Consider the following 26,230-nt stretch of genomic DNA (forward strand, 5'->3'; position numbering starts at 1 on the left):
GGCCACATTATATTTCATTGTTAGAGCCATAGTTTATTTAATTTTATTTAATTTCCCTATTGTTGGACTTTCAAGTTGCTTTGACCATTTTTTGGTTTTGCAAATAACACCATAATGAACAATAACATACATAAAGCTTTTCCCATCATTTTTAATATCATTCGAGGACAGATTGTCAAGCTATAAAAATATAAAAAGCAAAATTACTCTTTCTGAAGTGAGGTTATGATGAAATAAGGCAGAATCAGAGATGGTGGAAGAGAGATTGTGAGTTGCTAGTGGAGTAGATGGTAGCAGTTAAAGAGGAGGGATGGCAGGGATGTAGAAAGAAGAGACACTATTGGAAACATGAATATGAAACCTACTTAAGTACAGTGAGTTTCCATTGTTACCGAGACACCTGTATCCCTGACGCTCAGCTCAATCTTGACCTCCGGGCAAAAGTATGTAGGGCTGCCTATGGCTATGGACTTGTCTCAGTACAGACCAGTGTTGCTACCCTTCTTTCAATGCATATGATCATCTTAAAGAAACTGGAAACCCGGAAAGCACCAACAATTAACCCATTGGGCCTCTAGATTTTAAGTCTTCGATTTGCTTCCTTTTTCATCCAATTTCAGTTCATTATTTTTTTCATTTGCAATTTGGCTGTTTGTGAAATGATCCCTTAATATTTTATGTTGACTTGAGTGTGAATTTACTTAATTTAATGAAGAATAATTTGACTATATTATATTCGTGTTATGACAAGTGTTCTTCAGACACAAAGTGGAAGAGTGGTGGCTGAGTGTCACACTGCTTATGAACTGCTTGGCGAACGTAAGTGTTGGTTCTTTTCCCTGTGTCTTTATTTTAGCCATTCTACTGAGAACATGTTGGGTTGCCTACAAGTATTTTATTCTCCTCTGCATATTGAACAACGCCCTGTGAAAGAACAGTCTTGGCAAAGCAGGGAAGTACTAATTTTTGTCTGTCTTGTATATAACCCCGTATCCTTTTTTTTTTTAATCTCCATATGTGGATATTTGATTTAAAAACTCTGATAAAAGTTTAATGTGTTTTTAAATTTCTTAAATGATAAAATTTTTCATTGAATCTCAAGGCATACTTTGGTAATATAACTGAAAATAGTCTTAGAGGTGAAGTGCATTTAAAAATTACAGCTGACTATCCTGCGGTATGACAAACTGCCTCTAGCTGGCAGGCTAGCAGACCTGAAACGATGATTTGTGAGTTTAATTCCCTTAAATTAATATTATGAAACTGAAGCAATATGACCTCTCAACTCGCCAGTGTTATCTTTAAAAGTTCCATGCAGCCAATACACAAAGATATTTGTTCTGATATTGGACACTGTTTTAAAAAAATGGATGTTCTATGTTTTTTGAAGGACAAAAAGCCCTTCACGCTAAGGAGATGAATCGTAGAATTTCAGTTATCAGTCAGTAGGTGGAAGAGAATCTGAGGAGTGTCCCTAGGGACCACTAAAACCTTATCACATAACAATCATTAAGGCTGGTCTTGAGTTCCAAACCTCAGTGTGAATACTAGGTCGGCTCATCTTGACTGTACCCATATTTGACAACTAGGAAATGTGATGTTGCCATGGTACTAAGTTGCTAGGATACCTCCAAGCAGCCGTGTAAGCTGACTTCATTAAACTGTATCACATGGATTAAGAACTAATATATGTTTTGATTGAATAGAGAACAAAAAAAAAAGTTATAGCTGACTTCTAAAGTTTAATGAAGTTGCAAGAAATTTGGAATTCTTATGGGTTATCTCGCCCACAGCAGATTCAATCGTGACATATTTCCTCTAATAACCTACTCATTATCTAGATCTATTCCAATAGGAACAAACGTTAATTATGACAAAACTCAGATTGTGGTAATTAATAGGTAAAAAGAGCACAAATAACTGATAATTGGTATCTGGCATATCTAGATACCCTGTTCATCTAATCTTGAGTCCCTTCCTCTAGCATTTCCTGAATCATGATTAGTGATAAGATAAAGGTGGGAAAAGTCAGACCTAACACTCATCCACTGGCAAAATTTATTAACAAAAATCGAGATAGTGAGTTGGTTCGTATCTGCTTCTGATTGGATTATTTGTGATGGAAGGAGTTTCCTTCCTTTAACGTTTATTTAATTTTCATATGATGTCCTTCAACAAGTGAATTTCACTGAAAGCAAGCTTCTTATCTCTTACTGTATTTAAAAAAATTAATGTACCCTGGATTTATGTAAGAGTGAATTTATGATAATCTATAATTTTAGGTTAAAGAAGACTAAGCCAACATGTACTGTGGCACCGCTTCAGGAGAAATCAAAAGGTAGGCTGGATCATCTTTTTCTCCTACCACATGTCTTATTAACTATTCCATAGTTACCTTTTTTTAAACTTCCTTTCTTTCCATTGACTTAATTGTCTTTGTTTTGTTAATGTTTCTTTTAAGCTTTGTTTATAAACTTAGTGGATGTTGTGTTCAATATATACATACCATTATTATCTCATGCTGGAGGATGGAGGGAACAAAAAGTGCCTACCGAACTGAGAAGGCATCTTGAGACCGAAAGCCGAGGCAGGCAGCTCCATGTAATCAATGGATCCGCTTATTATATGGTAACTTACTCACAGGGTGGGATTGAGCAGACAGCGATCTGGAAACATGTGTAGTCACACGCCACACTGCCGAGGGGCCACTGGGACAACTTTATAGTTAACCCTAGGGCATGGGGAGTATGTGCTTGAAAACAGGAAGTGTAGTCCTAAGTCAAGATTTATGAATGGGTAACTATTCTCATGGATGCCAGGAATATGTCAGGGAAGGTCTTCATCATTGTTTGGAGGCTAACAGAGCATAGAGGTCATCTGGTCCTAATGATTATTAAGCAATATCTATTAACTACAAAGCCCTTGACAACAGAGAAGTGATTCACTGCACAGTACAGTCCCGGGTAAGGTCAGTGGGAGGACAGGAGAAACTGTGTGGACCCAAGATGGCATCAGTTATGCTAACAGGCATACCTCTCAGGACCCTGGGATAGGCCCTCATCATCTCTCATGTGGACCATTGCATAACCTGCAAAATGGTCTTGCTTTAGAGTTTCTGACCTTGGAAGTCCTTTAACACTACAACAAAAGCCTAAAACTTGGCCTCTAATCACATCACTCCCTTCTTCAAAAACAACTTGTTACCTACAGACTAAAGTATGAACTCCTTAGCTTGGCCTTGAACTCTTTACCGTCTTCCCCTAACTTTCCTTTCTAGTCTTATCTTCTAATTAATTTTTTCATGAACCTGTGTACCTATAACATCCAACTACAAAAACCTATCTATATGCCAACAGTTCCAGTTCCAAAAAACTACTCCATGGTGACTAAGAGACTTTACAGCACCAAGGAGCATTTCCACCTATTTGGAGTATGAGTTTGTCCTTTGAAGCTTTAAAATCAGACATTCTCACTTCCACCTTTCTGATACATTTAATCAGAATTTTGTTTTTCAAAAACAGACACTGTTGAGTCAGTTAGTTACACTTTTAATGATGCCTACAAGATTTTGGAGAATTTCCTGGCAGCTCTGATATCTATACTTACTGCCTCATTCCTTGCTTCACGTGTTACAGATTCATGGGGCGACATACTAAAAGAACTATTTATGGCAAGTGACATAGTGCATTTGTCTAGCATTTATGTTCTCCAATAAATTCTTAGCCATTTCCTGAAGTAATTTTACCCAAAGTCAATGGTGAAGATTCTTGAGCTGTATAGTCAAACATTTTTCATTTTGTCATTATATTTTCTTACCTTCTGTTGATTATTATCTAAATAGGATTTTTCAACAGTGACAGTATTAACATTTTGGACTGGATAATTCTGCTGTGGGGGTCTGTCCTGTGCATTGTAGGATGTTTAACAACATCCATGACCTTTACTCACTAGATGCCACTAGCACCTCCCAAGGTGTGGTAATCAAAAATGTCTCCAGATGTTGCCCAATGTCCTTGGGGTGGCAAAACCACCCTCAATTGAGAACCACTGTTTTAAGCATCACATCTTTAACATTATGTGTTATCTGTCACTTGTCCTTCAGACTATCAAACGTTTCATCCTTTACCTGTGCACAACAGTTATTTCCTTACCAGCATAACATGTTTTAAACCTTACTTATTTTTAATTTTTGTCATAATCATAGTTGTCTTCTTATAGTACATTCATCACTTCCATGATTTTGCACTTATGGAGTAATGGAGTTAATAGAGCACCTCCAAACAAACAACAAAAATGAAAATTACTAAGTAAGACTTATATTGAGATTGTCAGTGGCAGTCAGATTGATTTGTTAGCAGCTTTGTAAGTTTAGTCTGTGGAAGTTCATAAAGTTAAATGTTCATGAACTTCTTGGATATTTCCTTTATCTGAATTTCCATAAGCTATAAACAACTTCTGTAATCAACAGGTAATATGAAATAAAAATATAAATGTTAATTAGAACAAAAGACATTTGTTTTGCATCTTGGCCCAAATGAATATTTGCCTGCCTATTTTCCAGTAGGCCAACTTTATGGTTCTTTTGGGCTGGGTACTATGTCTTATTCACCTTTGTATCTCTGTAGTGCCTGTACCAATCCTACAACATATGGAGTCTTCAGTAAATATCAATACTTGTTGCTTTTCCTTCAGAGTCATATAAGAAGGCAGTTCATTCATTCATTCATTGACCAAACATGAATTTAGCATCTACTCTGTGCCATTCATTGTTCTAGTTCTTAGGCTTAGAGTACATCTCTCAACAAAACAAAGATCCCTGCCCTTGTGGAGCTTACATTCTACTGAGAGAATATAGCCAACAAACATTAAATATAATAAACAAATCCATCACACAGTATATTAAAATGCATAGTATTTTTTTAAACTTATTTTAAAAATTTTTATTTTATTTTATTTTTATTATTTCTGGTTGTGTTGGGTCTTCGTTGCTGTGCGCAGGCTTTCTCCACTTGCGGTGAGCGGGGGGCTACTCTTCGTTGCAGTGCGTGGGCTTCTCATTGCAGTGGCTTCTCTTGTTGCAGAGCACGGGCTCTAGGTGCATGAGCTTCAGTAGTTGCAGCATGTGGGCTCAGTAGTTGTGGCTCGCGGGCTCTAGAGCGCAGGCTCAGTAATTGTGGCACGTGGGCTTAGTTGCTCCACGGCATGTGGGATCTTCCCAGACCAGGGATCGAACCCATGTCCCCTGCATTGGCAGGCGGATCCTTAAACACTGTGCCACCAGGGAAGGCCCAATTCATAGTATTTTAAAAGGTGGAAGTGCAGTAGAAACAGCAACAAAAAATAGAACAGGGTAAGGTAGATCAGGAGATCTGGGGAGAGAAGGATGATTTACAGTTTTAAATAGGGTGGGTGACAGTAATATTTGGGCAAAGATTTGAAAGAGGTGAGGGAGTTAAACTCTGGGAAAAAGTTATTCTCTTGAGGCCAGCAAAGGTCCCAAGGCAGGATGGTACCTGACCTGTTGGAAAAAACATCAGGAGTCAAGTATGGCTAATCTCAGAGGGTGGAAGATGAGGTAAGAAAGGTAATGGAGTATCTGACCATGTGGGGCCCTGAAAGGGACTTTATATTTAACTTTGATTGAAATGAGGAGCCATTACATGATTTTAACAAAAGAATGATTTTAATGTGATCTGATTTAAATTTTGAAGGGATCATGTGGTCACACCTTTCAAAAAAATGGCCCAGAGAACTTCCATCTCTGATTATGATGGAATAACTTATACCAGACCAACTTTACTAACAAGAATTCGCATAAGAGCTAATCATAAAAAATAATTTAAATATATTTTATGATATATAAAATAAGTATAAAAGTAATATATTACATATATATTAATATACAGTAAAAACATTTTTTTAAAAAATATAAAAGTATTTTAAAAACAATGTTTTCAGGTGTCAAGAGCAATCATTTCCAACTCAAAAGGCTGAGATTCTGAAGGAATAACTGCAGAGAACTGAGCCCAAATATCTGTGAGCAAATTCCCCAACAGGTGTTTGCCTGTTTCTAAGTGACATGTATGCTGGGTAATATTTTAGGACATGAAGCAGAAAATAGCTTCTTGGAGGCTAAAGGACTGAGCAGAGATTTCAGAACTTAGCATTTGCTGGGGAGACAGAGGTGGGAGTTGAAGGGAGTTTAAGGCTTGTCAAGATGGAAAGCCCTTGGAAAACACAAGCTTTCAGTTGAAACTGTTGAAGAGCTACACACTATAATAACGGCATACAATAGACTAGCTTTTAAAGAAGCCTAAAACCCAATTTTTTTTTTGACATTTGACATGCTATTTATTTCATCTTTAGCTCATCCTTTTACATTTTCGATTTATTGTGTTAAAACCCAGTTTTGACTGGATTAAAGTGATATGCCTACCAGAAGAAAATTAAATTCTCTTTGGAAACTATAAGATAAACCAGAGCCTTACAGGTTTGTGTACACAGTCTCAAGCATTCAATCAAAACTTACCAGACATTAAAAAAAATACACCTTGGACTTCCCTGGTGGCGCAGTGGTTAAGAATCCATCTGCCAATGCAGGGGACACGGGTTCAAGCCCTGGTCTGGGAAGATCCCACATGCCGCAGAGCGACTAAGCCCGTGTACCACAACTGTTGAGCCTGCATGCCACAATTACTGAAACCTGCGCACCTAGAGCCTGTGCTCCACAACAAGAGAAGCCACTGAAATGAGAAGCCTACACACCGCAACGAAGAGTAGCCACCGCTCGCCACAACTAGAGAAAGCCCACATGCAGCAGTGAAGACCCAATGCAGCCATAAATAAATAAATAAATAAATAAATAAATAAATAAATAAATTTTAAAAAATACAACTCATCAGTCATAAAAGAATGACACAAACCAAGAGAAGAAACAGACAACAGCAGCAGACCTACAAAAGACCCAAATAGGAATTATTTGACAGGGATTTAAAAAACTATATTTAATATATTCAAGAAAATAGAGAAAATGATGAAAAATTATATCAGAGAATTAGAATCTATAAAAAATAAATAGAAATTATTGAGCTGAAAAATACAATAATAGATTAGATTTAACAGATGATAGGGCATAGGCAACAAAAGCAAAATAAACAAGTAGGATATATCAAACCTACAGACTTTTGCACAGCAAAAGGAAACAATTAACAAAATGAAAAGGCAGCATATGGAATGGGAGAAAAATTTGCAAACCATATATTTTATAAGGGGTTAATATCCAAAATATATAAGGAACTCCTACAACTCGATAGCAAAAAACCAAATAACCCAATTTAAAAATGGGCAAAGGACCTAAGTAGACATTTTTCCAAAGAAGACATACAAATGGTCAGCAGATACAGGAAAAGATGCATAACATCACTTGTCATCAGGGAAATGCAAATTAAAACCACAATGAGATATCACCTCACACCTGGTTGGATGGCTGTTATCCAAAAGACAAGAGATAACAAGTGTTGGTGAGGGTGTGAAGGAAAGGGAACCCTTTTTGGTGGAAATGTAAGTTGGGGCAGCCACTATGGAAAACAGTATGAAGTTTCCTCAAAAAATTAAAAATAAAACTACCATATAATCCAGCAATCCCAGTATTGGATATATATCCAAAAGAAATGAAATCCAGGGGCTTCCCTTGTGGCACAGTGGTTAAGAACCTGCCTGTCAATGCAGGGGACACAGGTTCGATCCCTGGTCTGGGAAGATCCCATGTGCCACGGAGCAGTTAAGCCCATGCACCACAATTACTGAGCCTATGCTCTAGAGCCTGTGAGCCACAACTACTGAAGCCCGTGCACCTAGAGCCCATGCTCCGCAACAAGAGAAGTCACCGCAATGAGAAGCCCGTGCACCGCAACGAAGAGTAGCCCCTGCTCGCTGCAACTAGAGAAAGCCTGCATGCAGCAACAAAGAGCCAACACAGCCAAAAATAAACAAATAAATTAATTTTTTAAAAAAAGAAATGAAATACAAATCTCAAAGAGATATCTGAATTCCCATGTTCACTGCAGCATTGTTCACAACAGCCAAGATATGGAAGCAATCTAAGTGTCCATTGACAGATAAATGGATAAAGAAAATGTGATAGATATATATACCCAATGGAATATTATTTAGCCATAAAAAAGAAAATCCTGCCATTTGTGACAACATGGATGAACCCAGAGGGCATTATGCTAAGTGAAATAAGTTAGAGAGACAATTACTGCATGGTATTGCTTATACGTAGAATCTAAAAAAAAAGTCAAACAGAAACAGAGTAGAATGGTGGTTACTAGAAAGTGGGGGCTGAGGCAAATGGGGAGGTGTTCTGGAGACATAATGTACAGCATGGTGACTAAAGTTAATAAAACTATACGCTTGGGACTTCCCTGGTGATCCAGTGGTTAAGACTTTGTGCTTCCACTGCAGGGGCCATGGGTTCGATCCCTGGTTGGGGAAGTAAGATCCTGCATCCCATATGCTGCACGGCACAACCAAGATAATAGTAATAATAATACTATATGGTTTACCGAAGTTTGCTGAGAGAGTAGATTTTAAGTGTTCTTCTCTCCCCTCCCCACAAAAGGTAACTATGTGAGATCATTGATGTGTTAATTAACTTAACTGTGGTAATCATTTTACAATGTATATGTATATCAAGTCATCGGTGGTATACCTTAAACATATACAATTTTTAGGGCTTCCCTGGTGGCGCAGTGGTTGAGAATCTGCCTGCCAATGCAGGGGACACGAGTTCGAGCCCTGGTCTGGGAAGATCCCACATGCCACGGAGAACTAGGCCCGTGAGCCACAACTACTGAGCCTGCGCGTCTGGAGCCTGTGCTCCGCAACAAGAGAGGCCACGATAGTGAGAGGCCCGCGCACTGCGATGAAGAGTGGCCCCCACTTGCCACAACTAGAGAAAGCCCTCGCACAGAAACGAAGACCCAACACAGCCAAAAATAAATAAATAAATAAATAAATAAATAAATAAATAAATACTAAAAAAAAAAACATATACAATTTTGATTTGTCATATATGCCTCAATAAAGTTGGGAAAAAATGGAAAACAATAGATGATAGGATTAGTAAAATGAAAGATAAGTCATTAGAAAAATACCCAGTTAAAGTGAAGAGAGAAAAAAGACAGGTAATACAGACAGAATGTGCAAAGACAATATGTGACAAGATAAAACTACTTCACACATGTGTAATTCTAATTTCAGAATAAGAGGAGCAAGAGAAGAGTGGGACAAGCAGTACTTACGTACTGGCTGAGAATTTCCCAAACAGATTGAAAAATACCAAGCAATGAATACAAAAAGTTCTATGAAACTTCAGCAGGAGAGAAACAAAGAAAACCACAGCTAGGCACATCATAGTAAAAAGACTAAATATTAAAAAAACAAAAAATATATGGTCCCTTCAAGGGAGCAGTGGTAAGACATACAACAGACTTTCCAATTTAGACAATGGAAGCAAGAAGACAGTGGAATGGCATTTTCTAGTGCCAAAGGAAAGTAACTGGCAAACTTGATTTTTATGCTCAATGAAAATATCCTTAAAAGTAAAGGTGAAATAAAGACCTTATTCAAATGGAACTTGAGAGAATTAATTGTCAGTAGAGATGCACTAAAAGAAATATTAAAGAAATAATGATACAAGATGAAAGCACAACTTGTGAAGGAAAGAGAAGCAGTAGCAGTAGTATTGTCTTATGAAGTTTAAAATATATGTAGAAATAAACTACAATAATACCACAGAGGTAGGATGGGGCATACATATAGTTAAAATGCTGTAACATCCTTGCATTATCTGAAAAACAGTAAAATAACTAAAGTAGATTGTAATATGTCAAAGAAACATGATAATCTGTATGGTAATCACCAAAAGAAAAGAATACAAGTAACAAGCTTATAGGGGAAATAGTATAGTAAAAAAAATACTTAATCATTTCAAAAGAAAGCAAGAAAGGGGGACTTCCCTGGTGGCACAGTGGTTAAGAATCCGCCTGCCAATGCAAGGGACATGGGTTCGATCCCTGGTCCGGGAAGATCCCACATGTGGAGCAACTAAGCCGGTGCACCACAACTACTGAGCCTGCACTCTAGAGCCTGCAAGCCACAGCTACTGAGCCTGCATGCCACAACTACTGAAGCCCTCAAGCCTAGAGCCCGTGCTCTGCAACAAGAGAAGCCACTGCAATGAGAAACCCGTGCACCGCAACAGAGAGTAACGCCTGCTTGCTGCAAGTAGAGAAAGCCTGTGCGCAGCAATGGAGACCTAATGCAGCCAAAATTAAATTAATTAATTAATTAATTTTTTAAAAAAGGAGTAAAAAGGAACATAAAACAGGGCAAATAGAAAACAACTTGCAATATTAAAGATTTAAAATTAAACATAATAAATACATTAGATATAAGTGGACTAAATATTGCAACTAAAAAACAAAGCCCATCAGACTAATAAAAATAACTATTTGCTGCTTACAAGAAGCACACCTTAAAAATAAGAGCAAGAAAGATCAAAAGTATGAGGATGGAAAAATATAAACCATCCAAACAGTAATCAAAAGAAAGCTTGTAGCTACACTAACATCAAACAAAATAGACTTCAAAGCAGGAAGTGTTATGATCAATAGAGTGATTATTCATAGTGACAAAGGGCTAATACAACAGAAAGATTTAACCATCCTAAATTTTTATGCTATATTAACATAAACTTAAACTACATAAAGATAAGTGTAATGGAATGAAAAGGGAAATAGGCAAATGCATAATCATGAGATATTTTTAAACAAATATCAAATAAGTGAAATCATACAGCACATATTTTCTGCAGTGGAATTAAACTAGAAATCAGTAATTAAAGATAATTATAAAATGCCACAGAGGTTTGGATATTAAGAAATGTACTTTTAAATAACTCACGAGTCAAAGAAGAAATACAGTGGAAATTACATATTATTTTGAACTGAATGATGATGAAAGTATGATACGTCAAAACTTGTGGGATGCAGTAAAAACATAGCTTTTAGGGAAACTTACAGCATGAAGTACCTGTATTAGAAAAGGTGAAAGGCTTAACATCAATGATTTTAAAATTCATCTCAAGAAGGTAACAAAAGAACAGCATATTAAATTCAAAGAAAATAAAAGGAAGAAATAATAAAGAGCAGAAATCAATGAAGTAGAAAACAAATATTCAGTAGAGAAAATCAACAGAGCCAAAAGTTAGTTTTTTGAAAATGTGAATAAAATTAATAAATGTGTAGCAAGGCTGATGAGAGAGAGAGAAAGAGAGAGACAGAGAGAGAGAGAAATTACCAATATTATATAAAAAAAGAGAAAACACAACTTAGAATTGATACAGAATTGACACTGGTGAATTCTTCCAACATTAAAAAAAAAAAATCTATGTTACGTAAATTATTCCAGAAAATAGGAAAAGAGGGAACACTTAAAAACCCATTTTATGAGGTCTCTAACCTTGATTCTAAAACCTAGCTTTGACGTTATGAGAAAGTAAAATTATAGACCAATTTTTCCTATAAAATAGAAGTAAAAATTCTAAACAAGACATTACCAATTCAAATTCAGCGATATATAAGAAGGATAATGCAACACAATCATATCAGATTTATCTAAGGCATGCGAGATTGATTTAACGTTAGAAAAGCAATCGGTGTCATTCATCTTATTAATAGAATAAAGGAGAAATGTCATATGTTCACTTTAATAATTGCAAAAGATATTTTAATGAAATTCAATATTCATGATTAAAAATATTTTTAGCAAACTATGAGAAGGGAACTTTCCTAATTTGATACAGATTATCTTTTTTAAAAATCCTACAGTAAACAGTACACTCTTAAACAATTAATGAGTCAAAGAAGAAATCACAAGGGAATTTAGAAAATATCTGGGGACAAATGAAAACAGAAATGCAACATACCTATAGAGTGCAGCAAAAGCAGTGCTAAGAGAGAAATTTATGGTAATGTAATTTATGTGTGTGTAAACACATAAAAAAAGGGAAAAGATCTTGAATGAACAACATAAACTTATACCTCAAGGAACTAGAAAAAAAAGAATAAACTAAGCCCAAACTTAGAAGAAGGAAGGAAATAATACGATTAGAGAAGAGATAAATGAAATAGAGAATGGAAAACAAATCAACAGAATGAAGATTTAGTTTTTAGAAAAGATCAGCAAAGTTGACAAATCCTTGGTTAGACTAAGAAAAAAAAACAGAAGACTCAAATAGCTAAAATTGGGAATGAAAAAGGAGACATTATAACTGATCACAGAAATAAAAAGGATTATAAGAGGCTACTGTGAACAATTATATATCAACAAATTGGGTAACCTAGAAAAAATGGATAAATGTATAGAAATATACAACCTACCAAGACTAAATCATGAACAAATAAAAAACTGAACAGACCTATAACTAGTGAGGAGATGGAAGCAGTTATCAAAAACATCCCAACGAAAACAAAAAAGCCCAGAAATCTAGGGTAAGAGGATTATAATTTAAAGATGACCAGAAAGTTGCACATTTGCTCATATCTTATTGGTTCATACTTATTAACAAAGCTCTACTTAGCTCTGAAGCAAGCTGAGAAATGTAATCTCTACCTGGATGACCTTGTGCTCAGTAAAATTCTGTTTTGGAAGAAGGAGTAAAAAGTTTTGAAAAGATCATTAGTAGTCTGCCATAATTCTTTTATAATTAAAATTTCTAACATTCTATTACAGATATTTGGAAATATAGTTAATTTTTGCAATTTGAGCCACATTGCTGAAGTCCCTTATTATTTCTTGATATAATACATTTTATACTGTGTATACATACATATTATATATGGTATATATACATTTTTGAGTTCTCTATGTAGATTATCATAATCATATGTGAATAATGTCAGTTTTATTCTTTCTTTCCAAATCCTATGCCTTTATTTTTCTGATTTTTCTAAGCTGGTTAGAACCACCAATGCAATAGTGAAGAGAAATGAAAAGTCGGCATCTTTGACTTGTTTCTGATTTTAAAGGAAATGCTTTTAATGTCTTCTCATAAAGAATGATGCTTGATGTATGTTTTGGGTAGATATCCTTTATCAAGGTAAAGAAGTTCCCTTTAACCTTTAATTTGCTGAGAGTTTTGGGTTTTTTTAAATATAAATGAAAGTTTAGTTTTATCAAACATTTTTCTGAATTGATTGAGATAATCTTGTGATTTTCTGTTTAACTTTTTAAAATAAATTTCTCATATTTTTAAAAATATTTATTTATTTGGCTATGCGGGGGTCTTAGTTGCAGCACGCGGGATCTTTTTAGTTGCGGCATGCAAACTCTTAGCTGCAGCATGTGGGCTCTAGTTCCCTGACCAGGGATCGAATCCAGTCCCCCTGCATTGGGAGCACGGAGTCTTAGCCACTGGACCACCAGGAAAGTCCCCTGTTTAATTTTCTAATGTGAAAAATAACATTTGTAGATTTTGTAATGTTAAGCTACTCTTACATTCCTTGGATACCCCCATTGAAGGCATGATGTATTATCTTTTTTGTGTACTGCCATATTTAATATGCTAATATTTTATTGGGTTTTAAAATCTATGTTGATGAGTGAGATTACCACTAATTTTCCTTTCCGTCCTCTCCTTGTCTGGATTCAGTGTCAAGACTGTAATGGCCTCATGGAATGAACTGGGGAGTATTCTGCTTTTTCTATTCTCTGAAGGATATGACCTAAAATTGGAATGATCTCTCCCTTGAAAGTCTGATAGAGTTCATTTGTAAAATCATTTGGATCACTTGTTTTCTTTGGAGGAATCTTTTAATATTAATTCAGTTATTTTAATTTTAGGACTCTTAAGGCATTCTAATTCTCCTTCCATCAATTTTGATAAGTTATATCTTCTAGAATGTTTTGCATTTTGTCTAAGTTTTCAAATTTATTGGCATAAAGTTTAGTCTTTGCTCTACCTATGCTTCTCCTCATATTATTTATTTGGGCCTTCTGCCTTTTTTTTTAATTAACTGGAAGTTTTCCTTTATTATTAGTCTTTTCAGTGAAGAACTCTTGTCTTTTTAAAAATCTTTCTAATTGTAAGTTTGTTTTCTACTTCATTGATTTCTCCTCTTTCCTGTATTGTCTTCCATGTTCTTTGGGTTATCCCTTTCCTAACATATATCTTATACCTAGCTTACTAATTTTCAGTCTTCTTTTCTAACACAGGAATTTTAGGGTATAAACCCCTCTATGTACAACTTTTGTTGCATTGCACAAGTTTTGTAATATTTTCTTTATCATTTAGTTACAAGTATTTTTAATGTTTATTACAATTTCTTTTTTTGATGGATGAATAATTTAGAATGTGTGTATACATTTCTAAATATTTGAGAATTTTAAGACTTATTATTAACAACTTCCAACTTAATTGTATTGGTCTGTATGATACCAATTCTTTAAAGTTTTTTGAGGTTTGCTTAATGCTTAGAATCTAGTTATTTTGTAGCCAGAGAGTCTAAGTGTCAAGTCCATCTTACTGCTAAGAACTGGAATCCTGATTGATTCTTCCCTTCTACTCTCTGTCTGAAATTCCCACTCTCATTACACACCCAAATAAAACAAACAAACAAAAATACCAACCACACTGGAGAATTGAGGTCAATTTTTATTTTTGGCACTTGAAATTGAAGTTAAACAATAGTATTTTAAAGCAATACGGATCAGTGTATTATTTTCAAAGCCTGTATGCTTCTAAATAGAAGTATTTATACATATTACGTATTTAGGGCAATATTTGTGATTACATGGGAACTCCGAATTGATGCATCTGGGTTTAAATCCTGCCTCTAACAATGTCTAAACTCTTTTTTAAATCTGTAATCCAAGATAGTACTAGTTACCTACTTCATAGTATTGTTGTGTGGATGATATAGATGAAGAATACTTGAAATAGAGAGATCATTCAATAATTGTTATGTTATTATTGTTATTACTATCCTTCAAAATAGAAGCTTGATTAATGCTGTTTCAGTTAGTGAGTGACTTATTTTACTTTATAATTTTACTCTTTTACCTCAACGTTTATGAGAAATCGTTTTGTTTGGAGACAGTAACTTGATAAGCATGTAAGGTATGAAATGAGTTATTAATGGAGATCATGCCTTTTATTTTGGAATAAATTCCACAGCCATCCCGTGTTTTAAGAAGCACATGACAGACTCAGATTTAATTTTATATCATTAAATATAAACATTAAGCATTTTTTAGTTAAATATTTTTTGAGGTGACTTGCCATCCCAGTCACTTTAGAAAGTTAAGTAGCTTTCATTTCTACTTCAAAGAATGTGTTATATGAAGAACTAGTGGTGTTTCATGGTGATTTGAGGAACAGATATTTGGTGTATACTCTTTTAGAGAATATCATTCATGTGTGCTTGATTTAATTGTAATAACAGTTTTTGTTTTTTTTCTTTACAGGTTCTGCCTTCAGCGATCCTCTTGCTGGAGCACCATCTCAGTACTTACAGAGACTTTCTAAAATGGCCATTTTGGAGTATGATACCATTCGTCAAGAAACAACCAGAAAATTAAAAAAGAGCAAGAAACAAGAGCTTTGAGACTGCTGATTGTCCTTTGGTGTGATGCTTTCTTCACTGACTTTTAAGGTTTGTCTTTTTCCTTTCTTTTCCCTTTTTCTTTTCTTTTTTGATATATGATATGATGTGTAATGATTTACATACAATGGAAATGTAAATAGGAAACAAATATTTTCTGTTATATACAGCATATGTTATATTTTGTTAATCTTACAGACATTTAAGTTATTATTTATATAGTTTATATATGGGGACATAAGCATAAGAAAAATTATATTCTATGAATTTTATGCACATTGGTTATATCTTTTGATTCAATTTGATAAATGTTTTTTGAGTATCTATCTGTACAATGACGTTTGCTAGGAGCTGCAGAAGATTCAAGAATGAGTCCTCATTGTTAGGGTTAGAAGGCTCCCAATGAGAACCCTTTCTTTTCCCTGCTTGAGCTTGAAAGCAGTTGTGAGATAAGTATTCAAGCAGATGAAAATGAAAATATTAGTTTTGTTTGCTGATAAAACCTGGAAGGGAAATCCTGGCTTAGATGTGTGGCAACAGTGGGCTTCCTAACACTGAACTTCAGAATTGGGCAAATGTACACACTCAGGTATTGCTCACCTCAGGCTCACCTGCTGAATCAGGCCTTTACTACCAAGCAGAACAATACATCTCTACTGTGTAGACAGGCAGATCCCTGAGGGGAAAGTGGGTGGGAAGAGAGACTCGCTCAATCTCTAGGGGAGGAGGACGAAGGTCTAGGTCAAGAGGAAAAACCCCTCCTCAAGAAAGCCTGAGGAGTGGGGGAGAAGTGTTTGTCAATGCAAGTCCCTGAAAAACAGGGAGAAATCAAGGACACCAATGGCTGATCCAGCAGAGCATGAGAAATGGGCCATAAGAGAACAACAGAGTGTTAACAGAGGAACGAAAATGAGGCAGTAACGTCCAACAGGGAGGTCAGAGAAAGCTTCACGGAAGATGCAGTGTTAGAAATGGGCCTTAAAGACATGAAAGATGGAGGGAGAGGGCATTTCTAGAAAGATGGAATAACATAGCAAGGACATACTATGCGTTTGGGAACGATGTACTTGGCTGGAGCACTAGGTGATATAGGGCAAACTTCATCAATTCAGGTGCCTTCAGACACCAAGCCAGTAGCACATTGAATGATACCAATCAGATGAAGGCTGTGGTGACCTGGGGCATGTTTCTCCATTCATAAACAGGCATTCACTGCCTAGCTTCAGCCCTCTTGTCGTGTGGGAATGTGGACCCAAAGTTGCCAGATATTCTAACTTTTCATGAGAAGCCAGAATCTGGATTTTTGTGAAATCTTCTGATGTGTAAATATTAGCAACTAATTCAAAATAAGCAACTTATAATTAAAAATTTATAAAGCCATTGTGCAAGCCAAAGAAAATTACATGGGCAAGCCAGATCTGGCTTTGTGGGGCTATTTATTTATTTAAATTTGTTTATTTATTTATGTATTTATTTATTTTGGGCTGTGTTGGGTCTTCACTGCATGCGGGCTTTCTCTAGTTGCGGTGAGCGGGGGCTACTCTTCATTGTGGTGCGTGGGCTCTTCATTGCGGTGGCTTCTCTTGTTGCGGAGCACAGGCTCTAGGCGCACGGGCTTCAGTAGTTGCGGCACACGGGCTCAGTAGTTGTGGCACATGGGCTTAGTTGCTCCGCGGCATATGAAATCTTCCCGGACCAGGGCTCAGACCCGTGTCCCCTGCACTGGCAGGCGGATTCTTAACCACTGTGCCACCAGGGAAGTCCCTGTGGGGTCATTTATTTATGCATCCTCGGGATCAAAGGACTAGAGGCGATAGGGCTCAAAGCATAACTTGATCACATCTGGTAGAGAACCTTCAGATGCCAAGCATGAGTCTGTATTTTCTCTGTTTCACAATGGAAAATTTTGGCAATGAAAGTAAATTATTGCTTTTGTGATTTAGGAAGATTCATCCAGGTTTAATTTGTAGGCTAGATTGTAGTGGGAGGAGACTGGAGATAGGGAAACCAGTCAGGAGGTTTTTATAAAAATTGAGGTAAGAATCTCTCAGTAGAAATGTAGAAACAGGAATGGGAAGGACAGATTAAGATAATTAGGACATCAAGGCAAAGGATTTAAGATCCTTTGATTAGATATAGGCTATCAGGAGAGGAAGAATCAAAACCAGCTTATTTCTGGTCTTAGACATAAGATTCTCAGGAGATGCTAGTTTGGGGGGAAATGAGGATGAGTGCAACTTTGGGTATATTCAGTTTAATGTGCCATCAGGACATCCACAGAGAGATGCCAAGCAGGTAGTTGAAAGCAGATGTGTAGTTCCAGAAAAAGATACTGACTAGAGTTAAAACTTTGAGAAACATTTGCATAACCAAGGCTGTGTTTTCCCCAATGAAAGAGTAGAGAGAGAAAAGAACCCAAATTTATAAGGGATGAGAGGAAATAGGTAGAAGACAAATGAAGAAGGAGAAGGAGAAGAAGAAAAATAAACTATCACAGATGTAGGAGAATGAACATATTCTATGTCCTTGCATGCTCTATATTAATGTATAAAAGACACTATTAATGTGTGTTTATATGCATTACATGATGCATTAGTTCCTAGGGAAATAACCAAATAAACTTAAGTGGATGTGTTTCTGCCTACATTGAATTTTGATGGAGAATGATTTAGATATTACCTGTACCTTTTCTATGTTCTGACCACCTCCTCCAAGTGTGGCCAATGATTTAAGAAATGAGAAGTGGGAGAAAAGGTTTTCTCAAACAAAAATTTGATGAACTTTTTAAAAAATTTATTGAAGTATAGTTGATTTACAATGTTGTGTTAATTTCTACTGTACAGCAAAGTGATTCAGTTACGCATATATATACATTCTAAGAACATGGTACAATTTATGTCAGAGAATATTTTGTGGATAGGCGCTTCTAAACACCTTTGATTATCAGATGGATTTCATATATTGAGCTCCTACATGTACTCTAAACATTTAATATTTTTGTAAACCTTATGAAAACCCTAAAAAGTAGGTAGGTGATATTATTCCTATTTTATAAAATAAGTAGATTGAGGATTGTTTTACACTTGGTCTCCAGCTAGAAACAGAACTAGAATTCTAACCTACTAGGATTTAAAGCCCATATACATAAAATCAGTAGAATAATAGTTGTTTTAAAACTTAAACTTAGTTGATACAGCATGGTTTAATTACTTAAAATTTAGAGCAATATAGTAAATACTTGCACAGAAAAAAATATCTCCTAGTATTGAGTTGAGTTCCTGACTTATGACACTAACATATCTTGGAACGTTTATACCAGTAGAGTAGAAAGACCCCTCCCCCATCTCCCCTATGAAAGAGTTCAACTGAAGCCAATTCAAGAAAGGAGTGGAATGTTTATTTCTTTTTAATAAGTGAGATATGCTAATGATAATTAATCATCTTGGGATTGAACTTAACATGTTTTTCATTAAATCTTAAAAAAAAAAACCAACAACACAGGCTCTACTTCCTTACACTGCATTTACTCTTTTTGTTCCTCATGAACTTTTTAGAAAAACCAACGTGTATTTGGTGCTCAGAAGGCTCAAATCATCCCCAGTTGAGCAGACCCAAGATTTAGACATAAGGATAAGATGCCAACTTCTGATATTGTAGCTACCGTGGATGTTAATTTTATGCTTGGGATGAAGACAGTGTTGCCAGCGTGACCCTTTTGCATTTGTGATTTGGAAATTCCTCCAGTGTAAGCAATATCAGTCACAATTTGGGGAAACTAGACCTTACGATAAATATTTAGGATGGGAGAATAGAGTCCTGATTTTAGGATGAGAAAACAGTTCTTTACAAAGAATGATTACTTCAGTGAAGGACAAATCATTAGTCAATGATAGTTCTGAAGACATTTCCTGAGAAGACATTGTTCATCAAGCAACATTTTAATATGTAATTTAGACTCCTGAGTACATATAGTCACCATGAAGCAGATGCCATGTCTTAGATTAAGGAATGGGTATGTTAATTAATATCTTGTGATTCTGATTCACAGTCTCTGTGAATTTGGTTGATGTGAATTGGTACACAGATCCTGATCATCCTGGGCAAATTAATGAAATGAGGGTTTTTGTTTTTTACTAGAAAAATAACTTTAGTATTTTTGGGAAAATAGTATACATTTTTAGGAATGTCAGCAACGTAGAAAAGTACAAATAAAAAGTTTACAAAGCACTTCAAATCTCACCCACTCATAAATAACATCAGGTAAACATCTTTCTCTGCATATATGCAGATAGATACAGAAATACCTGTATTAAAACAGATCATTCTGTGCATCCTATGTTTAAATAAAGTTAATTTTACTCTTGTAAAAGAAATAAGTGAAACTGAAGTCATTGCTAAAATCCAAATGTTATTAATTTTAAAATATTTTATAATATAGGTCTAGATCTTCTTTCCTAAAAGAGATTTTTTTTTTTCCTAAAATATTCCTCTTCAAGAAACTACTGGTTCTGGTCGAAAACATTTGTCAACTTAGAAAAACCTACCTAGTCTTCTAAAGATGAGTTTAAAAAGTTTCCAGATACTGCCTTTGTTGCAAGGGAAACTTAAGCATAAGTACTACACAGAGACTTTGGGACTTGAACTGCATTCTCCACTAGGGTTGGTCTCTGTTTCACTTAGTCACTCACACTTATAAAGGGTCTTCTATGGGACAATAAGTCACCGCACCCAAAGATAATTAACCCCTTTGCAGAACCAGCAAATCTTTATAACATTAATAAAGTGAACAAAATGTTGAGAGAGAAAGAGAGAGAGAGATTCTTCTGTAAGGTTTTTCAAAGTTAAGCGTGCATCCAGATCTGGAGAGCTTGTTAAAATACAGATTCTTATAGGTCTGGGGTGGGTTTGAGAATTTGCACATCTAACAAGCTCCCAGGTGATGCTGATACTCTGATCCCCGGATCACACTTTGAGTAGCCTGCCTGAGAATCACCTGCACTTAGAGTTACCTGGTGCATTTTTGAGACACACCATAGTCCAGGCTCTACTCCCAGAGAATCTGATCTAGCTGGTTTGGGGTGGCCACTGAACATGGGTAAATTTTAAAATCTCCCCAGGGATCCTAATGTGCAACTAGGTCTGAGGATTACCATTGAAATGTTGAGAGATTATGAAAAATATCAAGAAATTGAAATAACCTTTTTCCTTCTATTCAGAGCTTTATGGACACTATTACATTGTCTCCCGGCATTAGTTGTTGCTGTGGAGAAATCTGATTCTTCACCATTTTTTAATCCCTTGTAGATTATTTGCCATTTCTGCCTGGATGTCTAAAGATTTTCTTGATTCTTGAAACTGAATCAGAGTATGACTCACTGTGTGTTGTCCTAGATCAAAATTTCCTGGAACATAGTATGTTCTTTCAAAGCTGCATATTCCATTTTTTCTACATTTTTGGGAAATTTTTTCTTTCATTGTATCTTTGAATACTTACTCCTTCTGTCCCATATTTTTGAATTCTCTACTTCAGGAACACCAGACATGCCTGAGATCATCTTTATCTGTTTTCAGTATCTGGCGAGTCAGAAAATAAGATTTGTCAATATTTTTCTATTTTCTTTTTTTTTTAATTATGTTAGTTTTACCTTTTTTAAAAAAATTAATTAATTAATTTATTATTTTTTATTTATGGCTGTGTTGGGTCTTCGTTTCTGTGCGAGGGCTTTCTCTAGTTGTGGCAAGCGGGGGCCACTCTTCATCGCTGTGCGCGGGCCTCTCACTATCACGGCCTCTCTTGTTGCGGGGCACAGGCTCCAGACGCGCAGGCTCAGTAATTGTGGCTCACGGGCCTAGTTGCTCCGCGGCATGTGAGATCTTCCCAGACCAGGGCTCGAACCTGTGTCCCCTGCATTAGCAGGCAGATTCTCAACCACTGCGCCACCAGGGAAGCCCCTCTATTTTCTTTCTGATTAATCTGTGGAATTATTTTTTCTCCCCTAGCTGTGTTGGCTGTTGATGATTTTAGTGTTTCTTCTAGGTCAGCTATTCTCCACTGTGCCCGGCAAGGTGAAGGTATTATTTTCCCATTTTATAGACAAAGAAATTGTGATTTAATAACTTACCCAAGTTTCCACAGCTCACAGGTCCCAGAGCCCAGGTTTGAACCTGGGTTTACCTGAATCCCAGGTCCCTGCTTTCTCCGTCACAGTACAACCCTCTTTGAAAATGTCATCTTGAATGTCCTTCCAATTCAAAAAGTGCTTGTGGGCAGGTCCCTGCCTGCCCTACTCAGACTCACCCATCGGCAACATTTAATGGATGGGCCATTTGTGCTGGGTGCTAGATGAGGGCTGTGGGGACATTGTCGACTGTCGTTAATTCCTCCTTCCTCACGCCATGTAGGGCATGAAGCTTCAGAGTGACAGTCTAGCTTTCCCACCTCAGAAAATAAATAGAAATATTATAGAACCCTAAGGAACAGTTTAAAATTTAAATAATCACTGGCATCTATATAGTGATTTATGGATTACAAAGCCCTTACACTCACACAATTTCATTAGCACCTTGGAAGATGAGGTTACACAGGGATGTTACATATGGATGATTTCATGGATGAGGATAGCAGAGGGTTCCCTTGGTGCCACACGCTTACTGACAGGCAGCTCCACTGTACCTTGCCATCAGAAACACTGTCTAAATCTCCTTTAGGTCCATTGTAGACTCATGTAATCAGCCATATAATTTCAAGTGCTTGACATTTATTTGTTTTTTCCATCTGGATTTTTCTCCTTTGAAAATAAGGGTGGACTGCCAATTGGAATTACGAACTGGCTCCTATTGGAATGGGTTTGGGGTGTTGAATAAATGACTGATGTCAGCAGACACCCCGAGTCAGAAGAAAGGTGAACTAAGACCTGCTTTAGAATAAATATTTGTGATTCCTCGAGCAGTTCTTCCCTCTTAATGTATGGCTTTTTCAGAATGCTTACGGTCTGTGTCCTGACTGATGCCTGTGTTTAAAGAAGTATAGAAATTGCCACCAGTGCCTGGTGATTCCATCAAACTACTCAGCTAAACATAGAAAATGTATGAGTTCACAGTTACAGGCATAATTTACCTTCCTCGGAATACAAGTTGATACCTACATAAAATGGACATGTGAGGAGAAGAATGCTTTTGATTCATGGCGTGTTTTTCTTGTGTTACATTTTTAATCTGAAACTAAAGAGATATCAGTCTGTAATTTTTCTACAACTCCACAAACCTGAGTATAAGCTGAGATAATGTGCTCATGAAAAGAAACCAAAATCCTATCTTCCAAAAAACTGAATCTGGTCAAATAAGGCCACCAGGGACCTTATCCTAAAATTGGTAACTCTGAGGGATATGACAGACTTAAAGTCCATTCTTATGGAGTGGTGTTTTGGCAACAACAGAAAGATGGAAGAAAAGACGGAAGAAAAGACAAGACATCTCTGGCGCATGTCAGGTCAATTTCATTTACTGCAAATGTATTTTAGCAGATTAAATACATTCACAAATTGATTTACACGTTAGAAGATTCGGCACATACACTGGAAACAATTCTGGGCAGCTATCCATCCCCCCACTACAGGTCTTGTTTGGACAGTCTTTCTGTGTGTGTGGTAAAATACACATAACGTGAAGTTTACTATCTTAGCCATTTTTTTTTAGCACACATCCTGTCTCAATTTTATTAAGTTTAATATACATTAAATTTTCAATCCCATTCATTAAAACCATGCAGATTCAATGTATGCATTTCTACAACTAAAATTCCCTTTCTAGTGAATGGCAGAAAGAGGAAACACCAACATTTTGATGATTCAGTATTTTTGGAAGTTTTTTTTTTTCTTTTTTAATATCTTTTTTTATTATAGTTGATTTACAATGTTGCGTTAGTTTCTGCTGTACAGCAAAATGTATCAGTTATACATATACATATTTTAAGTGTTCAATTCAGTGGCATTAATACCCTGTCATCGACAATCTTGCATTCTCTTGGTGTTTTGTTTAGGACTGACTTCCTTTCTTCTCTCCTACTTCACTTCTCTCTTCTTGGCTTGACTCTGGCCATCCTAACCCATAGGCAAAAAATTCTGACACTTTGTACAAAAGCGAAAAATGAATGATCCACATGGTACCCCTGGCAGGATATCTAGTCAAAACCTGACTTCAACAATGATGGAAATTGGTCTTAGAGAAAGAGTTGCAGGCTCTCAGGGAAATGCAGGCACTCTGATATGTGTACATAGACTGAATAGGGCTGAAAGCAGAGTCCTGGTCACGCACTGCGGTGGGAACTCCACACACAGTGGCAAGATGTGGCCTCCACTTTGGGAATGGAGCCTTCCAAGAGAGGAAGACAGGACACTCCTGTTACAATGTAGTTCAATCCCCTGAATTCCTGTGAAAGCTGTTTAAGGAGTCTTTTTTATAATTTGGTAAAATTAGAAGTCTACTCCTATACAACTTTAGCATAAGTTGTAGATGGCCTTGGGTGAGCATTTCCATCTAAGCATAGGGTTTCCGCTTATTAGAGATTATTTAAATCAACTCGACAACCGCCAAGCTGACCATGTGCAAAGCACAGCAGAGGACATTTAAAGGGAAGCAGGATACAGCTCTTGCCTTCAAGGATTTTACACGCTAATGCAGATGGGTGAGCGTGGATAGCTGTGTGATGGGATGGCATAAATGTTGTAAACTTAGGTAAATACACAGCACTAACTTTCTTTGAGACTTCCCTTCTGGTATGGAGGGTATATGAAACCAATAAATGAAATACAGTTATGAGGAAATCTTCAAGGAAAATTACTAATTAATCAGTTTACTTCAATATGTATTGATTTCGCATGTATCAGGCCCTAAGTTAGTGACTGGAAATCCAAAGAAGAATGAGCACAGTCCGTGTCCTTGAGAGTCTGACACACGGGAAGGGGAAACTGACCGCCACTGACAATACAGTGTAAGGAGAAGCATCTGGTCCCCCTGGGTGTCTGCATCCCTTTCTTGGGTGGAACTTCTCAGGATCCTTTGGACCCTGGAGCATCCGGATCACTGAAGTTGTTGAAGAAGTGATGGGCCTAACCCTGCAGTGCTTGGGTGGACAGGGGACGGAGGGGAAGGCAGCGGAAGGGGGAAAAGGGCAGTGCAAGAAAGGGCAGAGGAAGGAAGATCGTCCGCCAAGAGTCCAGAGGTATCGCCACCCACCGTCTCAGTGATGGCTCTGCTATGGCTGAAACTGATAGCTGCCTCTTTAAGATGCAATAGTTAAAGCTTCAGTTGCCTGAGAACATTTGTCAACCCTGCAGGTGAACTCATCTACCCCTTTCTACTTCTTGGCAAGCCAAGCCGTAGGGTGTGGCTATGGCCTGAAATAACTTCTAGTGCCTCCTGAGATCCAGCCGAGGGTCAGGGAGAGGGCCTTGGGGGCCAGACTGAAGCCCCGCATGGCCGACTGGTTGCTGGGTGCCACCTGTGTTGCTGTCAGAGCAGTTGGGGAATGTGCAGTATCCTGGGCCTTTGACCTCCCAGCAACATGGTGAGTAGCTTTGCCCAGCTGGATGGAGTTCTGAGAGTCATGTGAGAATACGGGTTAACCACGTGGCATCTGATGTCAGGCTGCCTGGGGTCAAATCCCCACTCTGAAACTTGCTAGCTGTTTAACTGTCAGGTATCTTTGCCTCCCCAAGTGTCACCTGGAAAAGGGGGATGTAAAAAAAAAAAACAATCCAGAATAATAACAATACCTACTTCTTGGGGGTATTGGGAGAGTTAAATAATATATGTAAAGCTCCGAACCCCATGTCTGCAACTTGGTGTTTAATTATGTTATTTTAATCCTTGGGGATGGTTCCCACCTTGGAGTGTCAGGGGTGGTGTGGAAACAGACGGCCTACGTGAACAGCACGGTAACCCGAGAAGGGCTGATCAGACGCTCTCCCCAATTTGGAAGGGGTTGAGTGGGATACAATTACCAATTCCTGATTTTCTTTTCAATCTTGGCAGAAAGGGTATAATTTTAATAAGATGAAAGGAGGCTTGCAGGCTCCTGACAACAAAGAAAATCACAGGCTACCGCTGTGTGTTCACACCTCTGGATCATCTTAAGGAATCAGATTAAGGAATCCACAGGGAAGGGAGACTCTGGTGCTTCCCACTGAGACATGGCTTGCCCTCTGGGGCACAGGCAGGGGAGAGGAACCCAACTCGAGTCCTCTTGATAACTGCTGATGGTAAGATGGGGGTGGTGGTACAAGTGCGTTGGGGGAGACTTTTCTGAGCATTCCTGAGCTCTCCCGCCAGGCTTGTGGCTCTGATTTCTTAAATGACCTGTTCACAATTGTGAACTCAGGGGAAAGTGAGTATGTCCCTAGCTCTGTGTTTGAAAGATAATAAGTAAATGCTCATATCAGAGTTTAAGTGTTGATACACATTCTCTTAAATGAACTTTTACATTGGCCCCTTCTTTTCGCCTTCACTTTCCATGTAAAGAACAGCAATATCCAACTCTTGTTACTATTTTGGTTCAAGAAGAC

The 26,230-nt window shown here is 37.1% G+C and overlaps 1 protein-coding gene across 3 annotated transcripts in view; it reads left to right on the plus strand.

The window, feature by feature from the left end:
• C17H8orf89 (chromosome 17 C8orf89 homolog) overlaps nt 1-26,230 on the plus strand; it is a 58,734-nt gene that overhangs the window by 22,393 nt on the left and 10,111 nt on the right. For all 3 annotated transcript variants that reach the window (XM_057531678.1, XM_057531676.1, XM_057531677.1), the window contains exons 4-6: nt 857-950; nt 2,281-2,338; nt 15,532-15,719. In XM_057531678.1, coding sequence (XP_057387661.1) covers nt 857-950; nt 2,281-2,338; nt 15,532-15,671 — 292 coding nt within the window. In that variant the 3' untranslated portion in view covers nt 15,672-15,719. The remainder of the gene's footprint in view (nt 1-856; nt 951-2,280; nt 2,339-15,531; nt 15,720-26,230) is intronic.

This window comes from Balaenoptera acutorostrata, chromosome 17 (genome assembly GCF_949987535.1).
Source record: "Balaenoptera acutorostrata chromosome 17, mBalAcu1.1, whole genome shotgun sequence".
NCBI classification, from domain to species: Eukaryota; Metazoa; Chordata; class Mammalia; order Artiodactyla; family Balaenopteridae; genus Balaenoptera; species Balaenoptera acutorostrata.